Source organism: Leucopleurus acutus (assembly GCF_964270905.1).
Source record: "Leucopleurus acutus genome assembly, chromosome: 10".
NCBI lineage: Eukaryota > Metazoa > Chordata > Mammalia > Artiodactyla > Delphinidae > Leucopleurus > Leucopleurus acutus.
In genome coordinates this window covers 2,684,521-2,704,035 of record NC_139153.1, presented here as the reverse complement: position 1 = coordinate 2,704,035, position 19,515 = coordinate 2,684,521, and the positions used below count along the sequence as shown (strand labels likewise).

The 19,515-nt window shown below is 42.3% G+C and overlaps 1 protein-coding gene across 1 annotated transcript in view; it reads right to left on the bottom strand.

Moving 5' to 3' along the window:
- Positions 1-19,515, bottom strand: part of CFAP92 (cilia and flagella associated protein 92 (putative)) — a gene marked incomplete at both ends in the record, with an annotated part of 129,553 nt that overhangs the window by 76,496 nt on the left and 33,542 nt on the right. Inside the window, one exon of the mRNA XM_082847443.1 lies at positions 16,604-17,508. Coding sequence (XP_082703569.1) covers positions 16,604-17,508 — 905 coding nt within the window. The remainder of the gene's footprint in view (positions 1-16,603; positions 17,509-19,515) is intronic.

Here is a 19,515-nt window from a genome sequence, read left to right as displayed (position 1 = left end):
GCAATAAGTTTTTGGATCTGTCTCCTCAGGCAAGGGAAACAAAAGCAAAAATAATCAAATGGGACCTAATCAAACTTAAAAGCTTTTGCACCGCAAAGGAAACCATCAACAAAATGTAAAGGCAACCTACTGAATGAGAGAACATTGGCACATGATATGTGATATGGGCTTAATATCTAAAATATACAAAGGACTCCTACAACTCAGTGTTAAAAAAACAAACAACCCAATTAATAAATGGGCAGAAGACCTGAATAGGCATTTTTCCAAAGAAGACATACAGATGGCAAACAGGTACATGAAAAGATGTTTAATATTACTAATTATTAGGGAAATGTAAATCAAAACCACAATGACGTATCACCTCACGGAATGGCTATCATCAAAAAGACAAGAAATAAAGTGTTGGTGAGGATGTGAAGAAAAGGGAACCCTCCTACACTCTTGGTGGGAATGTAAACTGGTGCAGCCACTATGGAAAAGAGTATGGAGATTTCTCAACAAATTAAAAACAGAACTACCATGTGATCCAACAATTCCACTCCTGGGTATGTATCGAAAGAAAATGAAAACAATACTTTGAAAAGATATATGCACCCCAATTTACAACAGCCAAGATATGTAAGCAACCTAAGTGCCCATCAGCAGATGAATGGATAAAGAAGACACAATATATAGATACAGTGGAATATTGCTCTGCCATTAAAGAGGATGAAATTTTGCCATTTGCAACAACATGGATGGACCTTGGAAGGTATTAAACTTAGTAAAATAAGTCAAACAGAGAAAGATAAATACTGTATGTTCTCACTTATGTGTGGAATCTGAAAAATAAAACGAACAAGATATTTCTGGTGAAACCTGAGTAAGAACAGACAACTGTGGTCTAGTTAACTGTACTGCATCCATCAATATGTCAGATGTCACCACTGGGGGAGACAGGGTGTTGGGGCACCTGAAACCTCTCTATGATTTCTGCAACTTATTGTGAGTCCATAATTATTTCAAATAAGCTTTTACTCTGTCTGGGATTGATTTTTGTGAACTGTGTGAGCCAGCAAATTAGGAAACTCTCAGCGAATAAGGAATAAAGTGGAACTTCCTCAAGTTGACAAAGGACATCTACAAAAAACCTACACGTAATGGGGAAAGACTGCCTTCCACCAAAGACCAGAAACAAAGCAAGGATGTGACAACTCTTATATAAAATAGTACTTCAAGTCTTAGCTAGCACACTAAGGAAATGAAGATATACAGCCTGGAAAGGAAGGAATGAAACTATTGCTATTTGCAGATGACATCTTGGTCAGTGTAGAAAATCCCAAGGAATCTACCAGAAACAATCAATCAAACGAACAGAACTCCTCAAACCAATAAGTGAGTTTAGCAAGGCTGTAGAATCAACATAGAAAAATCAATTATATTTCTATATACAAGCAATGCACAGCTGGAAACTGAAATTAAAAAATACAGAACCATTTAAAAATCACTCAAAAAATAAAATACTTAGATATAAATCTACCAAGTACGTACAGGACTTGTATGCTGAATATGCTGATGAAAGAAATTTTTTAAAATTTTAAAATTTTAAAAAATCTAAACAAGTGGAAATCTGAATAAATATTCATGAATTGGAAGGCTCAAATAGTTCTCTCCAAATGATACATAGGTTGAGCATAATTTCTATCAACATTCTAGAAAGATCTTTTGTAGATACATACAGCATATTGTAAAATTTATATGAAAAGGCAAAGGATCTAGAACAACAAAAACAATTTTGAAAAAGAATAAACTGGCCTGACTTTGATTATATAGCTACGGTAATCAAGACTTTGTAGTATTGGTGAAGGGACAGACACAGAAATCAATGGAACAGAATTGAGAACCCAGAAATAGATCCATACAATTATGACCAGCCGATTTTTTATAAAGATGCAAAAGCAATTCAGTAAAGGAATATAATATTTTCAACAAATGATGCTGTAGCTATTGGATATCTGTAGGCTAAATGAAACAAAACAAAAACTCAACCTAGGTTCCAGTTGAAGATGGTGACGGAGGAAGATCTTCCTTGGGAACAGCTTCTTGGGAGGGAGATCCTCCTCCCAAGGACACACCAAATCTACAGCTCCATAGGGAACAATTTCCTCTGGGGGGAAAGATACAAAAACAAAAACTAAAAACTAGCTGAATGACCCCTTCACATAGGGCAAAAGAGAAACCAGCCACATCAAAACAGAATTCCAAATAAGATGAGCCCAGAGACCCGCACCAACACACTATAATTAAAAGGTCAAAAGCTGACGACAAGGAGAGAAGCTTAAAAGCAGCAAGAGAAAAACAACTTGTTACACACAAGGGAACTCCCATAAGACTATCAGCAGATTTTTAAGCAGACACTTTGCAGGCCAGAAGGGAGTGGCACGATATATTCAAAGTGCCAAAAGAAAAGACCTTCCAACAAAGAATACTCAGAATTGAAGGAGAGATAAAAGTTATCATTCAGAATTGAAGGAGAGATAAAAGAGTTTTCCAGATAAGAAAAACTAACAGAGTTCATCACCACTAAACTGGCCTTATAAAAATGTTAAAGGGACTTCTTTCAGTTGAAAAGAAAGGATGTTAATTGCTAACACAAAACGCGAGACTGATCAAGATGGCAGAGTAGTAGGACACAAAGCTCACTCTCTCCCACATTTACAACAAAAATACATCTACATGTGGAACGATTCTCACAGAATATCTACTGAACGCTGGCAGAAGACTTCAGACTGCTGTAAGAGCAAGAAAATCTCCATGTAACCAGGTAGGAAAAATGAAAATGAAAGTGAGAAAGGTATCCGGATGGGACCTGCACCCCTGGGAGGGGGCTGTGAAAGAGGTAAGGTTCATGTACCCTGGGAAGCCCCCTCACTGGCAGGGAGATCTGCCAGGACAGAAGGGGAGCTTCAGAGCCTCTGAGAAGAATGCAGCAGTCAGTTCGTGGCAGCCAGAGCAGAGGGAGAACTGCACAGATGGTCAGTACCGCAGACCTGCACTCACCAGCCTGACATGTGCATCCCCAGTGCTGGCAGGGGCTGGGTGCTGGAACTTCGGCTCCAGAGATCAGAACCAGGGAGAGGACTGGGGTTGGCTGTGTAGAGACAGACTGGGGGGTGGGGGGATGAATCCGGTGCCACCACAGCTGGGGGTATAAGCGGAGGAAGCCTGAGCTGCCTCAGAGGCCAGTCAGCATTGTTTGGGTGGTGTAGGAGGGGAGAGGTGGGACCTAGACTATAGCCTTTTTTCCATGTATGTGTGCTCCCAGAGGGCAAGACACTGCCTGCCCAGGCTCCAGGGGCAGTTACAGACCTCTACCACCATCCACCCTGATGCCAGGAATGGTCACAATCCCCCACTAAAACCCTCCCAGACCCTAGGAGTGGTTGAGGGACTGCACCAACTCCTGCCCAGAACGCAGGAGTGGTTGTGAGCCTCCACCAACTCCCTCCTGAACAAGACTGGTCATGGGCCACTGACGCACCTGCCCAGGCGCCAGGAGTGGTCGAGAGCCCCAGCCACCACCTTCCTGGACAATGAAAACACAACCATACAAAATCTATGGCACACAGCAAAAGCAGTTCTTAGCGGAAAGTTCATAGCAATACAGGCCTTCATCAAAAACAAGAAAAATCTCAAATGAACAACCTAACCTACCACCTAAAAGAATTAGACAAAGAAGAACAAACAAAACCTAAAGTCAGCAGAAGGAAGGAAATAATAGAGATCAGGGAGGAAATAAAGTAGAGATTTTTTTTGTTTTTTTGTTTGTTTGTTTGTTTTGTTTTTTGCGGTACGCGGGCCTCTCACTGTTGTGGCCTCTCCCGTTGCAGAGCACAGGCTCTGTCTGGATGCACAGGCTCAGTGGCCATGGCTCACGGACCCAGCCGCTCCGCGGCATGTGGGATCTTCCCGGACCGGGGCACGAACCCGTGTCCCCTGCATCGGCAGGCGGACTCTCAACCACTGCGCCACCAGGGAAGCCCAAGTAGAGATTTTTTTTAAAAATAGAAAAAAAAAATCAACAAAACCAAAAGCTGGTTCTTTGAAAGGGTAAACAAAATTGACAAACCTCTAGCCAGGCTCACCAAGAAGAGAGAGAATCCAAATAAACAAAATAAGAAAAGAAAAAGGAAAAATCCCAACTAATACCATAGAAATACAAAACACCATGAGAGAATACTATGAACAATTATATGCCAACAAATTTGACAACCTAGAAGAAATGGAATTGTCTAGAAACATACAGCCCACCAAAATTGAATCAAGAAGAAATAGATAATTTCTACAGACCAATCACTAGAAGTGAAATCAAACCTGTAATAAAAAACTTCCTACAAAAAGAAGTCCAGGATCACATGGCTTCACAGGCGAATTCTACCAAACATACAAAGAACTTACACAGATTCTTCTCAAACTCTTCCAAAAGATTGAAGAGGAGGGAACACTCCCAAAGACATTCTGTGAAACCACAATCACCCTGATACCAAAACCAGACAAAGATACCACCAAAAAAAGAAAATTACAGGCCAATATCTTTGATGAATATAGATGCAAAATTTCTCAACAAAATATTTGCAAACCAAATCTAACAACACGTAAAAAAGATCATACACCATGACCAAGAGGGATTCATCCCAAGTTCACAAGGATGGTTCAGTATACACAAATCAATCAATCTGATACACCACAACAACAAAAGACAAGACAAAAAATACCTTGACAAGAACACCACATAAACAAAAGAAAAGACAAAAACCACATGATAATCTCAATACATGCAGAAAAAGCATTTGACAAAATTCAACATCCATTCACGAAAAAAACTCTTACCACAGTGGGTATAGAGGGAACATATCTCAAAATAGTAAAAGCTATTTATGACAAACCTACAGCCAAGTTAATGCTCAATAGTGAAAAGCTGAAAGCCTTCCCCTAAAATCTGGAACAAGACAAGGATGCCCACTCTCACCACTTCTCTTCAATATACTATTGAAATTCCTAACCACAGCAATCAGATGAGAGAAAGAAATTAAAAGTATCCAAATTAGAAGGGAAGAGGTAAAATGGTCATTATATGTAGATGATATGACACTATATATAGAAAACCCTGAAGACACCACACAAAAACAACTTGAACTGATAAATTAATTCAACAAGGTAGCAGGATACAAGATTAACATACAGAAATTGGTGGCGGGCTTCCCTGGTGGTGCAGTGGTTGAGAGTCCACCTGCTGATGCAGGGGACATGGTTCATGCCCCAGTCCGGGAAGATCCCACATGCCGCGGAGCAGCTGGGCCCGTGAGCCATGGCCTCTGAGACTGCACGTCTGGAGCCTGTGCTCCGCAACGGGAGAGGCCACAACAGTGAGAGGCCTGCGTACAGCAAAAAAAAAAAAAAAAAAACCTTTTAAAATTGCAAACCAGAGCAGAAGCAAGAAGAACTACAATCCTGCAGCCTGTGGAACAAAAACCACATTCACAGAAAGACAGACAAGATGAAAAGGCAGCGGGCTATGTACCAGATGAAGGAACAAGATAAGACCCAAAAATAAAACAACTAAATGAAGTGGAGATAGGCAACCTTTCAAAAAAAGAATTCAGAGTCATCATAGTGAAGATGATCCAGGACCTCGGAAAAAGAATGGAGGCAGAGATCGAGAAGACGCAAGAAATGTTTAACAAAGACCCAGAAGCATTAAAGAACAAACAGAGATGAATGATACAGTAACTGAAATGAAAACTACACTAGAAGTAATCAGTAGCAGAATAACTGAGGCAGAAGAATGGATAAGTGACCTGGAAGACAGAATAGTGAAATTCACTGCTGCAGAACAGACTAAAGAAAAAAGAATGAAAAGAAATGAAGACAGCCTAAGAGATCTCTGGGGCAACATTAAACGCACCAACATTCGCATTATAGGGGTCCCAGAAAGAGAAGAGAGAGAGAAAGGACCAGAGAAAATACTGAAGAGATTATAGTTGAAAACTTCCCTAACATGGGAAAGGAAATAGTCACCCAAGTCCAGGAAGCGCAGCGAGTCCCATACAGGAGAAACCCAAGGAGAAACATGCCGAGACACACAGTAATCAAATTGGCAAAAATTAAAGACAAAGAAAAACTATTGAAAGCAAGGGAAAAACGAAAAATGACATACAAGGGAACTCCCATAAGGTTAACAACTGATTTCTTAGCAGAAACTCTAACAAGCCAGAAGAGAATGGCATGACATACTTAAAGTAATGAAACAGAAGAACCTACAAACCAAGATTACTCTACCCGGCAAGGATCTCATTCAGATTCAAGGGAGAAATCAAAAGCTTTACAGACAAGCAAAAGCTAAGAGAATTCAGCACCACCAAACCAGCTCTACAACAAATGCTAAAGGAACTTCTCTAAGTGAGAAACCCAAGAGAAGAAAAGGACCTACAAAAACAAACCCATTAACAATTAAGAAAATGGTCATAGGAACATACATATTGATAATTACCTTAAACGTGAATTAAATGCTCCAACCAAAAGACACAGGCTTGCTGAATGGATACAAAAACAAGACCCATCTATATGCTGTCTACAAGAGACCCACTTCAGACCTAGAGACACATACAGACTGAAAGTGAGGGGATGGAAAAAGATATTCCATGCAAATGGAGATCAAAAGAAAGCTGGAGTAGCTATACTCATATCAGATAAAACAGACTTTAAAACAAAGAATGTTACAAGAGACAAGGAAGGACACTACATAATGATCAAGGGATCAATCCAAGAAGAAGATATAACTATTATAAACATATGTGCACCCAATATAGAAGCACCTCAATACACAAGGCAACTGCTAACAGCTATAAATCGACAGAATATAAATCGAGGAAATATATATATATATAGCTAACAGCTATAAATCGAGGAAATCGACAGTAACACAATAATAGTGGGGGACTTTAACACCTCACTTACACCAATGGACAGATCATCCAAAATGAAAATAAATAAGGAAACAGAAGCTTTAAATGACACAACAGACCAGATAGATTTAATTGATATTTATAGGACATTCCATCCAAAAACAGCAGATTACACTTTCTTCTCAAGTGCGCACGGAACATTCTCCAGGATAGACCATATCTTGGGTCACAAATGCAGCCTCAGGAAATTTAAGAAAACTGAAATCATATCAAGCATCTTTTCTGACCACAACACTATGAGATTAGAAATGAGTTACAGGGAAAAAAACGTTAAAAACACAAACACGTGGAGGCTAAACAATATATTACTAAGTAACCAAGAGATCACTGAGGAAATCAAAGAGGAAATCAAAAAATACCTAAGGACAAATAACAATGAAAACACGACAATCCAAAACCTATGGAATGCAGCAAAAGCAGTTCTAAGAGGGAAGTTTATAGCTATAAAAGCCTACCCCAAGAAACAAGAAAAATCTCAAGTAAACAATCTAAACTTACACCTAAAGGAACTAGAGAAAGACGAACAAACAAAACCCAAAGTTAGCAGAAGGAAAGAAATCATAAAGACCAGAGCAGAAATAAATGAAATAGAAACAAAGAAAACAATAGCAAAGATCAATAAAACTAAAAGCTGGTTCTTTGAGAAGATAAACAAAATTGATAAACCATTAGCCAGACTCACCAAGAAAAAGAGGGAGAGGACTCGAATCAATAAAATTAGAAATGAAAAAGGAGAAGTTACAACAGACACTGCAGAAATACAAAGCATCCTAAGAGACTACTACAAGCAACTCTATGCCAATAAAATGGACAACCTGGAAGAAATGGACAAATTCTTAGAAAGGGATAAACTTCCAAGACTGATCCAGGATGAAACAGAAAATATGAACAGACCAACAACAAGTAATGAAATCGAAATTGTGATTAAAAATCTTCCAACAAACAAAAGTCCAGGACCAGATGGCTTCACAGGTGAATTCTATCAAACATTTAGAGAAGAGCTAACACCCATCCTTCTCAAACTCTTCCAAAAATTGCAGAGGAAAGAACACTCCCAAACTCATTCTATGAGGCCACCATCACCCTGATACCAAAACCAGACAAAGATACTACAAAACAAGAAAATTACAGACCAATATCACTGATGAATACAGATGCAAAAATCCTCAACAAAATACTAGCAAACAGAATCCAACAACACATTAAAAGGATCATACACCACGATCAAGTGGGATTTATCTCAGGGATGCAACGATTCTTCAATATATGCAAATCAATCGATGTGATACACCATATTAACAAATCGAAGAATAAAAACCATATGATCATCTCAATAGATGCAGAAAAAGCTTTTGACAAAATTCAACACCCATTTATGATAGAAACTCTCCAGAAAGTGGGCATAGAGGGAACCTACATCAACATAATAAAGGCCGTATACGACAAACCCACAGCAAACATCGTTCTCAATGGGGAAAAACTGAAAACATTTCCTCTAAGATCAGAAACGAGACAAGGATGTCCACTCTCACCACTATTATTCAAGATAGTTTTGGAAGTCCTAGCCATGGCAATCAAAGAAGAAAAAGAAATAAGAGGAATACAAATTGGAAAAGAAGAAGTGAAACTGTCACTGTTTGCAGATGACATGATACTATACATAGAGAATCCTAAAAATGCCACTAGAAAACTACTAGAGCTAATCAATGAATTTGGTAAAGTGGCAGGATACAAAATTAATGCACAGAAATCTCTTGCATTCCTATACACTAATGAGGAAAAATCTGAAAGAGAAATTATGGAAACAGTCCCATTTACCATTGCAACTAAAAGAATAAAATACCTAGGAATAAACCTACCTAGGGAGACAAAAGACCTGTATGCAGAAAACTATAAGACACTGATGAAAGAAATTAAAGGTGATAGCAATAGATGGAGAGATATACCGTGTTCTTGGATTGGAAGAATCAATATTGCGAAAATGACTATACTACCCAAAGCAATCTACAGATTCAATGCAAACCCTGTCAAATTACCAATGGTATTTTTTATGGAACTAGAACAAATCATCTTAAAATTTGTATGGAGACACAAAAGACCCCGAAGAGCCAAAGCAGTCTTGAGGGAAAAAAACGGAGCTGGAGGAATCAGACTCCCTGACTTCAGACTATACTACAAAGCTACAGTAATCAAAATAATATGGTACTGGCACAAAAATGGAAACACAGATCAATGGAACAAGATAGAAAGCCTAGAGATAAACCCACGCACCTATAGTCAACTAATAAATAAAAATAAATAAAATAAAATAAAATAAAATTGCAACCCAAAAAATAACATAGGAATAAACCTCACCAAGGAGGTGAAAGATTTATACGCTGAAAACTATAAAACATTAATAAAGGTAAGTGAAGAGGAGTCAAAGAAATGGAAAGATATCCCATGCTCTTGGATTTGAATAATTAATATTATTTAAATGACCATACTACCCAAAGCAATCTACAGATTTAATGTGATCCCTATCAAATTACCCATGACATTTTTCACAGAATTAGAATAATCCAAAAATTTATATGGACCCATAGAAGACCCAGAGTTGCCACAGCAATCCTGAGGGGGGAAAAAAAATTTAAAGAGCAGGAGGCATAATTCTCCCAGACTTCAGACAATACTCCAAAGCTACAGTAATCAAAACAACATGGTACTGGCACAAAAACAGACATATGTATAAATGGAACAGAACAGACAGCCCAGAAATAAACCCACACACCTATGGTCAATTAATCTTAAACAAAGGAGGTGAGAATATACAACAGGATGGACTTCCCTGGTGGTGCAGTGGTTAAGAACCCGCCTGCCAATGCAGGGGACACAGTGAGCCCTGGTCTGGGAAGATCCCACATGCCATGGAGCAACTAAGCCCATGCACCACAACTACCGAGCCTGTGCTCTAGAGCCCGCGAGCCACAAATACTGAAGCCCGCGCACCTAGAGCCCGTGCTCTACAACAAGAGAAGTTGCCAAAATGAGAAGCCCACGCACCACAACGAAGAGTAGCCCCCCACTCACAGCAACTAGAGAAAGCCCGCACTCTGCAAAGAAGACCCAATGCAACCAAAGATAAATAAATAAATAAATTTATTTTTTTAAAAAATAGAATATACAACGGGGAAAAGACAGTCTCTTCAGCAAGTGGTGTTGGGAAAGTTGGATGGCTGCATGTAACTCAATGAAGTTAGAACACACCCCCTCACCATACACAAAAATAAACTGAAAGTGGCTTAAAAACTTAAGCATAAGACATGACACCATAAAACTCCTAGAAGAGATCATAAGCAAAACATTCTCTGACATAAATCATACCAGTGTTTTCTTAGGTCAACCTCCCAATGCAAAAGAAATAAAAACAAAAATAAACAGATGGGACCTAATCAAACTTACGCGCTTCTGCAGAGAAAAGGAAACCATAAACAAAATGAAAAGACAACCTACAGAATGGGAGAAAATGTTTGCAAACAATGTGACTGACAGGGCTTAATTTCCAAAATATACAAACAGCTAATACAACACAACAACAACAAAACAAACAACCCAATCAAAAAATGGGCAGAAGACCTAAAGAGACATTTCTCCAAAAAAGACATACAGATGGCCAATAGGCACATGAAAAGATGCTCAGCATTGCCACTTATTAGAGAAATGCAAATCAAAACTGCAATGAGGTACCATCTCACGCCAGTCAGAATGGCTATCATTAAAAAGTCTACAAATAAAAAATGCTGGAGAGGGTGTGGAGAAAAGGGAACCTGCTTGCACTGTTGGTAGGAATGTAAGTTGGTACAGCCACTATGGAAAACAGTATGAAGGTTCCTCAGAAAACTAAAAATAGAGCTACCAGATGATCCTGCAATCCCACTCTTGGGCATATATCCAGACAAAACTATAATACAAAAATATACATGCACCCCTATGTTCATAGCAGCACTATTCATAATACCCAATACATGGAAACAACCTAAACGTCTATCAACAGATGACTGGATAAAGAAGATATGGTACATATATACAATGGGATACTATTCAGCCATTAAAAAAATGAAATAATGCCATTTGCAACAACATGGATGGACGTAGAGATTATCATAAAAAGTGAAATAGGTCAGAAAGAGAAAGATAGGGACTTTCGTGGTGGTCCAGTGGCTAAGACTGTGTGCTCCCAATGGAGGGGGGCCAGGTTCGATCCCTGGTCAGGGAACTAGATCCCACATGCCACAACTAAAGATCTCACATGCCACAAGTAAAAGATCCCACATGCCACAAATGAAGATCCCACATGCCACAACTGAAGATCCCGCATGCCGCAACTAAGACCCAGCATGGCCAAATAAATAAAAAAAATTTTTTAAAAAGAAATACACAAATACCATATGATATCACTTATATGTGGAATCTAAAATATAACACAAATGAACTTATCTACGAAACAGAAACAGACTCATGGACATAGAAAACAGACTTGTGGTTGTCAAGGGAGAGGGGGATGGGAGAGGGATGAGTGGGAGGTTGGGATTAGCAGATGTAAGCTATTATATATAGACTAGATAAACAACAAGGTTCTACTGTATAGCACAGGGAACTATATCCAGTATCCTATGATAAATTATAATGGAAAAGAATATAAAAATAAGAATGTGTGGGGACTTGCCTGGTGCCGCAGTGGTTAAGACTCCGCCTGCCAATGCAGGGGACATGGTTTGAGCCCTGGTCTGGGAAGATCCCACATGCCGCAGAGCAACTAAGCCCATGCACCACAACTACTGAGCCTGCACTCTAGAGCCTGCGAGCCACAGCTACTGAGCCCTCATGCCACAGCTACTAAAGCCTGAGTGCCTAGAGCCTGTGCTCCACAACAAGAGAAGCCACTGCAATGAGAAGCCCACGCACAGCAACGAAGACCCAACGCAGCCAAAACTAAATAAATAAACTTAAAAAAAGGAAAGAAATGAAGGTGCTAAAAAAAAAGTGTATATATATATATATATATATATATATATGTATGTATGTATGTATAACTGAATCACTTTGCTGTACAGCAGAAATTAACACAACATTGTAAATCAACTATATTTCAATAAAAAATAATTTTAAAGTCAATAAAATCACAGAAAAGGAAAAATAAATAAATAAATGGGCAGAAGATCTGAATAGACATTTTACCAAAGATGACAAACAGATGGCCAACAGGTACAGGAAAAGATGCTCAACGTCACTAATCATCATGGAAATGCAAATTGAAACAAAAGTGAAACATTACCTCATACCTGTTGAGAATGGCTATTATAAAAAAGACAAGAAATAATAATTTTGGTGAGGATGTGGAGTACAGGAAACCCACAGGCACTGTGGGTAAGGATGTATTAATAAACTGGTACAGCTACTATGGAAAACACTTTGGAGGTTCCTCAAAAAGTTAAAAATAGAACTGCCATATGATCCAGCAGTTTCACTTCCGGGTATTCATCCTAAGGAAACAAAAACACTAATTCGAACAGGTATCTGCATCACCGTGTTCAATGCAGCATTATTTACAATAGCCAAGATATACAAACAACCTAAGTTATTCCATCATTAAAAAAGAGAATCTTGACAGTAGGGACAACATGGATGCATCCCCAGGGCATCATACTGAGTGAAACAGTCAGAGAAAGACAACTTTCATATGATCTCACTTACACGTGGAATCTAAAAAAACAGAAGCAAAATAGTAAAAACCCAAGCTCACAGATACAGAGAACAAACTGGTGGCTGCCCACCCAGAGGCAGGGTGTGTGGAGTGAGCAAAATGGATGAAGGGGGTCAAGAGGTTACAAAGCCATTTAGCTATGTACAGCACTGTGACTATAGTTAGTGATACTGTATTGCATATCTGAAAGTTACTAAGAGAGTAGGCGTTAAACATTCTCACCACAAAAAATTCTGTAACTTCTATGATGATGGATGTTAACTAGACTTATTGTGGTGATCATTTCACAACATATACAAATATCGAATCATGAAGTTGTATACCCAAAGCTAACATACTGTTACATGCAAAGTATACCTCAATTTTTTAAGAAAAGGGAAAAATTCAATCTAAACCTTCCGCTTTATACAAAAATTAACTCAAAACGAACCATAAACTTAAAAGTAAACCATAAGACCATGAATCTTTTAGAAGAAAACAGAGAAAAAATACTCAAGACCTAAGGCTTTGTGAAGAATTCTTAAACATGTCTCCAAAAGCATAGTGTATAAAAGAAAAAATAATCAATAAATTGGACTCTATCAAAATTCAAAACTTTTTCTTTGGAAAAGGTATTTTTAAGATGATGAAAGAATCACTACACAGAGTAGCTCCCCGTAGGCTTGGTGTCCAGAGTTTTTATTGGGGCTCCATTAGTGATTGATTGATTGATTGATTGATGGCCCACATAGCAATCTCAGTCTCCATGTCAGGAGGGGGCGTGTCTTGATGGGCTGATGGCCAAGAGCACAGCAGGGGGTGGCGGGCAGGGGGAGGCTACCTTGTGGCTGGTTATCTGCCCAGGAGAACTGAAAGCACGCATCCACACAAAAATGTGCCCATGACACTGCATGACCCAAAGCCCCTGCCCTAAGTCACAACGTTGGTCTTTCCAGCCCCACCAACCTCCATCCTGTGACTCTCTGGTGAGGCTTCAGCCTAAGATCCAGTGTGGTCAGCCCGCAACCTAACCAAAGACACTCCTATCAGGCATGACACAGATCACCTCCCAGAAGCCAAGGGCAAAAGCCAGACCTCTCTTGGGCAAGGCCAAGTTCTTTCCTACACACCGTGAAGTTCACTCTTTTGAAGTGTCCAATTCCTGCCATTTGAGGAGAGCATCCTAGGAACTTGTCAGCAAACCCTGGGGGCTTTTGCAGAATGCACTCACCATTCTGTCTCTAGAATCGATTGTTGCTCTGACCTACAGATCCCAGACTTGAGCTGCAACACGTCCCAGCTCTAGCCAGCCCCGTGTGCTTCAGACCGGCCCCCAGAGTCCTAACTGGAAAGAGCCAATTCCTTAGCATTTATCCTGTTGCTGTTTGCCCCGGATTTGGTGGTTTCTGTAGACGGACAGACTCCTTGGTTTGTTGAAAGTCAAGGGGAGATTCTGACAGCAGCCAAGGGCCTCTGTTCAGTCCTCAATGGGCTTTTCCTCCAGGTGCTGGGCTTGTTCCTACACTTAACGCCACTCAATGTACAAAGGTATATAGAGTTATAGCACCCCTAGATTTTCTCTAATTGTTTAATATATTGTACAGTGCTTAATACATTGCACCCTTAAATCTGTCTGTCCACCTTTATTTCAAAAATCTGAACACAGGGCCAGCATATACTTCAGTATTTGATGGTGAAATTTAAATTTGAATAAAATAGTATACCCCCCCAAAATAAGTGTACAATTCAGTGGTTTTAGTATACTCCCAATGTTGTGCAACCACAAACACTGTCTAATCCTAGAACATTTTTATCACTCCCCACTTCTCCTGCATCCCTCCTCTCGGACCTTGGAAACCACTGATCTATCTCTATGGACTTGACTATTCTAGACATTTCATATGAATGGAATCATATAATAGGTAGCCCTTTATGTCTGGCTCCTTTTATTAGCATAACATTTAAATTTATTTATTTATTTATTTTTGGCTGCGGTGGGTCTTCGTTGCTGCACGCTGGCTTTCTCTAGTTGCAGCGAGCGGGGGCTACTCTTCTTTGTAGTGTGCGGGCTTCTCACTGTGGTGGCTTCTCTTGTTGCGGAGCACGGGCTCTAGGCGTGCAGGCTTCAGTAGTTGTGGCGCACGGGCTAAGTTGCTGTGCGACATGTGGAATCTTCCTGGACCAGGGATTGAACCTGCGTCCCCTGCACTGACAGGCAGATTCTTAACCACTGTGCCACCAGGGAAGTCCCTATTAGCATAATTTTTAATTGAGGCATAGTTGATTACAATATTAGTTTTAGGTGTACAACATAGTGATTCAAAATTTTTATAGATTATGCTCCATTTATAGTTACTACAAAATCTTATACTGTGCTGTACAATAGATCTTTGTAGCTTATTTATTTTATATGCAATAGTCTGTACCTCTTCCTCCCCTACCCCTATCTTGCCCCTCCCCCCTTCCCTCTCCCCACTGGTAACCACTAGTTTGTCCTCTCTGTGAGTCTGTTTCTTTTTTGTTGTATTCACTAGTTTATTTTTTAGATTCCACATGTAGGTGATAACATACAGTGTTTGTCTTTCTCTGTCTGACTTCTTTCACTTAGCACAATGCCCTCCAGGTCACTTAGCATAATGAGTTTTTGTTTGTTTGTTTGTTTTGGTTGAGCCACGTCTCAGTTGAGGCAGGCGGGCTCCTTAGTTGCAGCTCGCAGGCTCCTTAGTTGCGGCTCACGGGCTCCTTAGTTGCGGCAGGCGGGCTTTTTAGCTGCAGCTCACCGGCTCCTTAGCTGTGGTATGCGAACTCTTAGTTGCAGCATGGATGAGGGATCTAGTTCCCGGACCACGGATCAAACCTGGGCCCTCTGTATTGGGAGCATGAGTCTTACCCACTGCACCACCAGGGAAGTCCCCTAGCATGATGTTTTTAAGGTTCATCCGTGTTGAAGTATCTGTATCAATACTTCATTCCTTTTTGACAGCTGAATATTATTCCATGGTATGGATGTTTTGTTCATCAGCTGATGGACATTTGAGTTGTTTCACTTTCTGATTATTATAAATAACGGTGCTATGAACATCCATGTGCACGTTTTTGTGTGTATGCATGCTTTCAGGTCTCCTGGGAGGATAACCAGCCATGAGGCGGCCTCCCCGCCTCCCCTGCCCCCGTGCTCTTGGCCATCAGCACATCAAGACAGCCCCCCACCCCAGGTGGACACAGTCAACATCCGGACACCCTGCTGTTGTCAGCATCTGAGTCATGGGGCATCTGAGCTCTGAGAACAGATAGGGGGCCTCCAGAGAAGAGAAGGAAGGCCCTATTGATCCCAACTAGGATAGTTGCAAATCATGAAAGAAAAAGGGAGTTATCCCATCACCACAACTAAAGAACGGAAGGACCACGAGGGGCCACCTGCTGCGGCCCAGAAGGGGACACTTCCGTTGCCTCTGCAACATCTCCAGGGGGCGGCCATCGGGGGCGCCTGGGCCTCCAGGGAAGGGGACTTCTGCAGCGTAAGCAGCCCTCCAGCCTCACAATAATCCGCCCTGTCTCCCTCGGGACGAGCTGACGTCTGTGTCCTTGTGGTGTCCCTCTCAGGGCCGTGTAGAACACTCTGCTCCCCGCTGGTCGGGGGGGCGCCTCAGGAGTGTGAAGGCAGGACCCAGTTTCCTGAACCAGCCTCCCTTCCATATACCCCTGAAGTCTTCGCTTCAACCAAAGGCAAGCGGCTCTCCCAGCTGCTGAGCTCTGCGAAGTGCCTTATACGAACCCCGAGAGGCACCAAATCAACAGGTCCCTCCCACAGTCGGCGTCACAGAACCTGAGCTTGGCCACCCCTCCCCACCCAGAAACACGGAGACCTACCTACCGGCTCTGGTGGCTCTCCCACAGCCGCCTCAGGCCCCGGTCGGCCAAGCCCTCCAGGATGAGGAGGTGGCCCCGCCCGTCCAGCAGGTGGAAGCCAGTGAGCACGTCCAGGTCCGGCCGCTCCTGGATCTTCGCCGGCATCTTCAAGGCGGACAGGATCTGCTGGATATCCTCCACGGGGCAGGAGTCCAGGCCCAGGGCCCCGGCGTTGATCACGGCGACGTCCTGCAGCAGGCCGTGCAGGAGTGAGAGCTTACTGGAGGTGAACACGAAGATGACGCGGCCAAACTGGGAGGCCGTGGGGTGGGCGTCCAGGGCCTCGGTCCCGGCCCACAGCGGCACCGCCACGCCCGCCCGCAGCTTCAGCAGGCAGCTGGCCTCCAGGTAGTCGCCCGGGGGCATCGGGCTGTGCCGCAGGCCGTCTCCGGGCACCCGCAACCCCACCGCCTTCCTGCTCTTGCTGTCATGGCCGAGGCGCGTGGCCTTGGGCTCGCAGCTGTGGACGGGGACAACCAGGTTCAAGTACTTCTGGCCAAGGAGGAGGTCGGCAAAGCTGACCTGGGCAACCCCGTAAGGGTCCCACATCTTATCCTGGGTTTCAAAGGGGTTGTTCTCCGTCTCTTTCGGGGAAATTAGGGTCTGGAGGTTGAGGTATGAATCCAGCGGGTCCTCCCCAAACAGGGCGGGCTTGCGGGAATACCCCTCTGACTTGCGGTCCCGGTCATGAACTTCCACCACCATCGGGGGGCCCTCCAGGTATTCCCTCAGGTCGCTGGGGTGCATGGCCCCAAGGAAGATGACGTTGATATCCTGGAAGTAGACGTGGGTCCCATGGGGCTGGCCCTCAGTCCTGTGCACTGGGGTCCTGTAGAACTGGTACCTGCAGTACACGGGGGTGCACAGCCGCTGCGAGAGAGCAGGGGCGGCGGTCACGGGTGCAGCCGCGGGCACCCCCTGCCGGCCCCCCTCCTCTCCAGGTGGCCCCCACCCAGCAGCTCAAATCCCGGCCCCAGGCTCACGCCCGGCAGCCCCTGCAGCCCCTGCGGCCTGTGGTTCCTCATTCACAAACCCCAAGGACAGAGCCCACTCTGCAAGGCCACTGCGAGGCCCGAGAGCCACGTGTACGGCACTGAGCTGGCAGCTGAAGCAACTACTTCCCCCGGATGGCCAGTGCCACGAGGACAGGCCCTGCGCCTTCTTCCCGTCCCATGGCCGGGCACAGAAAGTGTGGAGAGGAGTGGCTTTTAGAACAGAGAATCCGTGTTTCCCAGACACGAATCTGGAGGGCTGGCACGGCTCACCTTTAGCATATAAAGTGACCAAGCAGAACTTGGGTCTGGGTTTAAGAGGACTCGCAGGCTGAGCTGCAGGCAGGGGGCAGGGCTGTGTCGGGACAGAAACAGGAAACCTTGCGCATGCTACAACTTTATCATCAGAAGCTCACCGTTACACAAGTGTGTGGTTCGAATGCATACTCCAAGGGTACTGTTTATTTTACTATTTCTTTTCCCACTGATGCTGAAATTTTATTTAAAAATAATCCTGGGTTGGTAGGGCTCCCAGGTACCTGGCAGAAATAATTAAGAAAACCTTCTGGAGAAATCCACTTCCAACCTAGGCCTCAAAGAATTCCCACAGAGAAAGTTCCATCAAACATGGGATCATAGTAAAAATCACAAAACACCTAAGGGAAAAAGGTACCACTAGCAAAACCAGATGTACAAAGGCACAGGTATTAGAATGATCAAGTACATAAAATAAATCTACTTGTTTGGTTTTTAAAAAGTAAAAGTATATCATCAAGGTCAAAACTATCATAATTCTATTTACTGGCAATGAAAATTCTAAAACTGAAAATTTTAAAATATCACCTACAACAGCATCAAGACATAAAACGCTTAGGAAGAAATGAAAGATGTGGAAGACCTGTACACTGGAAACTACAAAACACTGCAGAGAGAAATTAAAGAAATCTAAAGGAAGAAATATACTATTTTTATGGTTAGGAAAATGCAATTAATTCTAGAGGAATCATAGACCTAAACATAAAAGCTAAAATCATACCTCTCCTAGAAGAAAACACAGGGTAGTATCTTCATAAACTTGGGGGGGAAAAAAGATCTATTTGATATGACACAAAAAGCACTAATCACAACAGAAGTTGATAAGATGGACTTCATCAAAGACACTATTAAGAAAATTAAAGTCAAGCTCCAGATGGGCAGAAAATATGTACAATGCATACATATCTGACAAAGGACTCGTATCCACAATATATCAATAAAAAGAATAGATATTCTAAAGAAAAATAAAAGAGGAGCTTTCAAATCTGGTTAAACGGAATAAGCACACCCACCCTGCACCTCCCACTGAATACAACAGAAGGCATGCTTCAACTAAGAGTCCGCATGCCGCAACTAAGCAGCCTGCATGCCACAACGAAGGTCCCATGTGCTGCAACTAAGATCTGGCGCCGCCTAAATAAATAAATAAATATTAAAGAAAAAAAAACCCTACAGAGATGCAGAGAACACCTTCTGAAAAGTAAAAGGCAGTGGGCAGATTGGAGAAAGAGACCAAACCCAGTGAGTTTCCTGGGTTTTATTCTCTTCCTGCATGTCCCAGACTAGACGCAAAGGAAGCCTGAATCCCAGAATTCTGCACCAGGCATGGAGAGACAGAGCTCTCTTTCTGTTCCAAGGAATGGGGTGTGGGAACCCTATGAGACAGAGAGAGTGGAAGGAAACCCCCTATTGCTTTTCTCTCCTGGACCTGCCCTCTGGCAAGTTCAAGTTCCCAACCTGTAATCTGTTTGCAGTGGCAGCAGCTGGGCAGGCAACTGAAAATCTGAGTGAGGGGAATCCTCTTTGAACAGATGAACTGTGACACAAACAGTGTATCAGAATGTCCTGT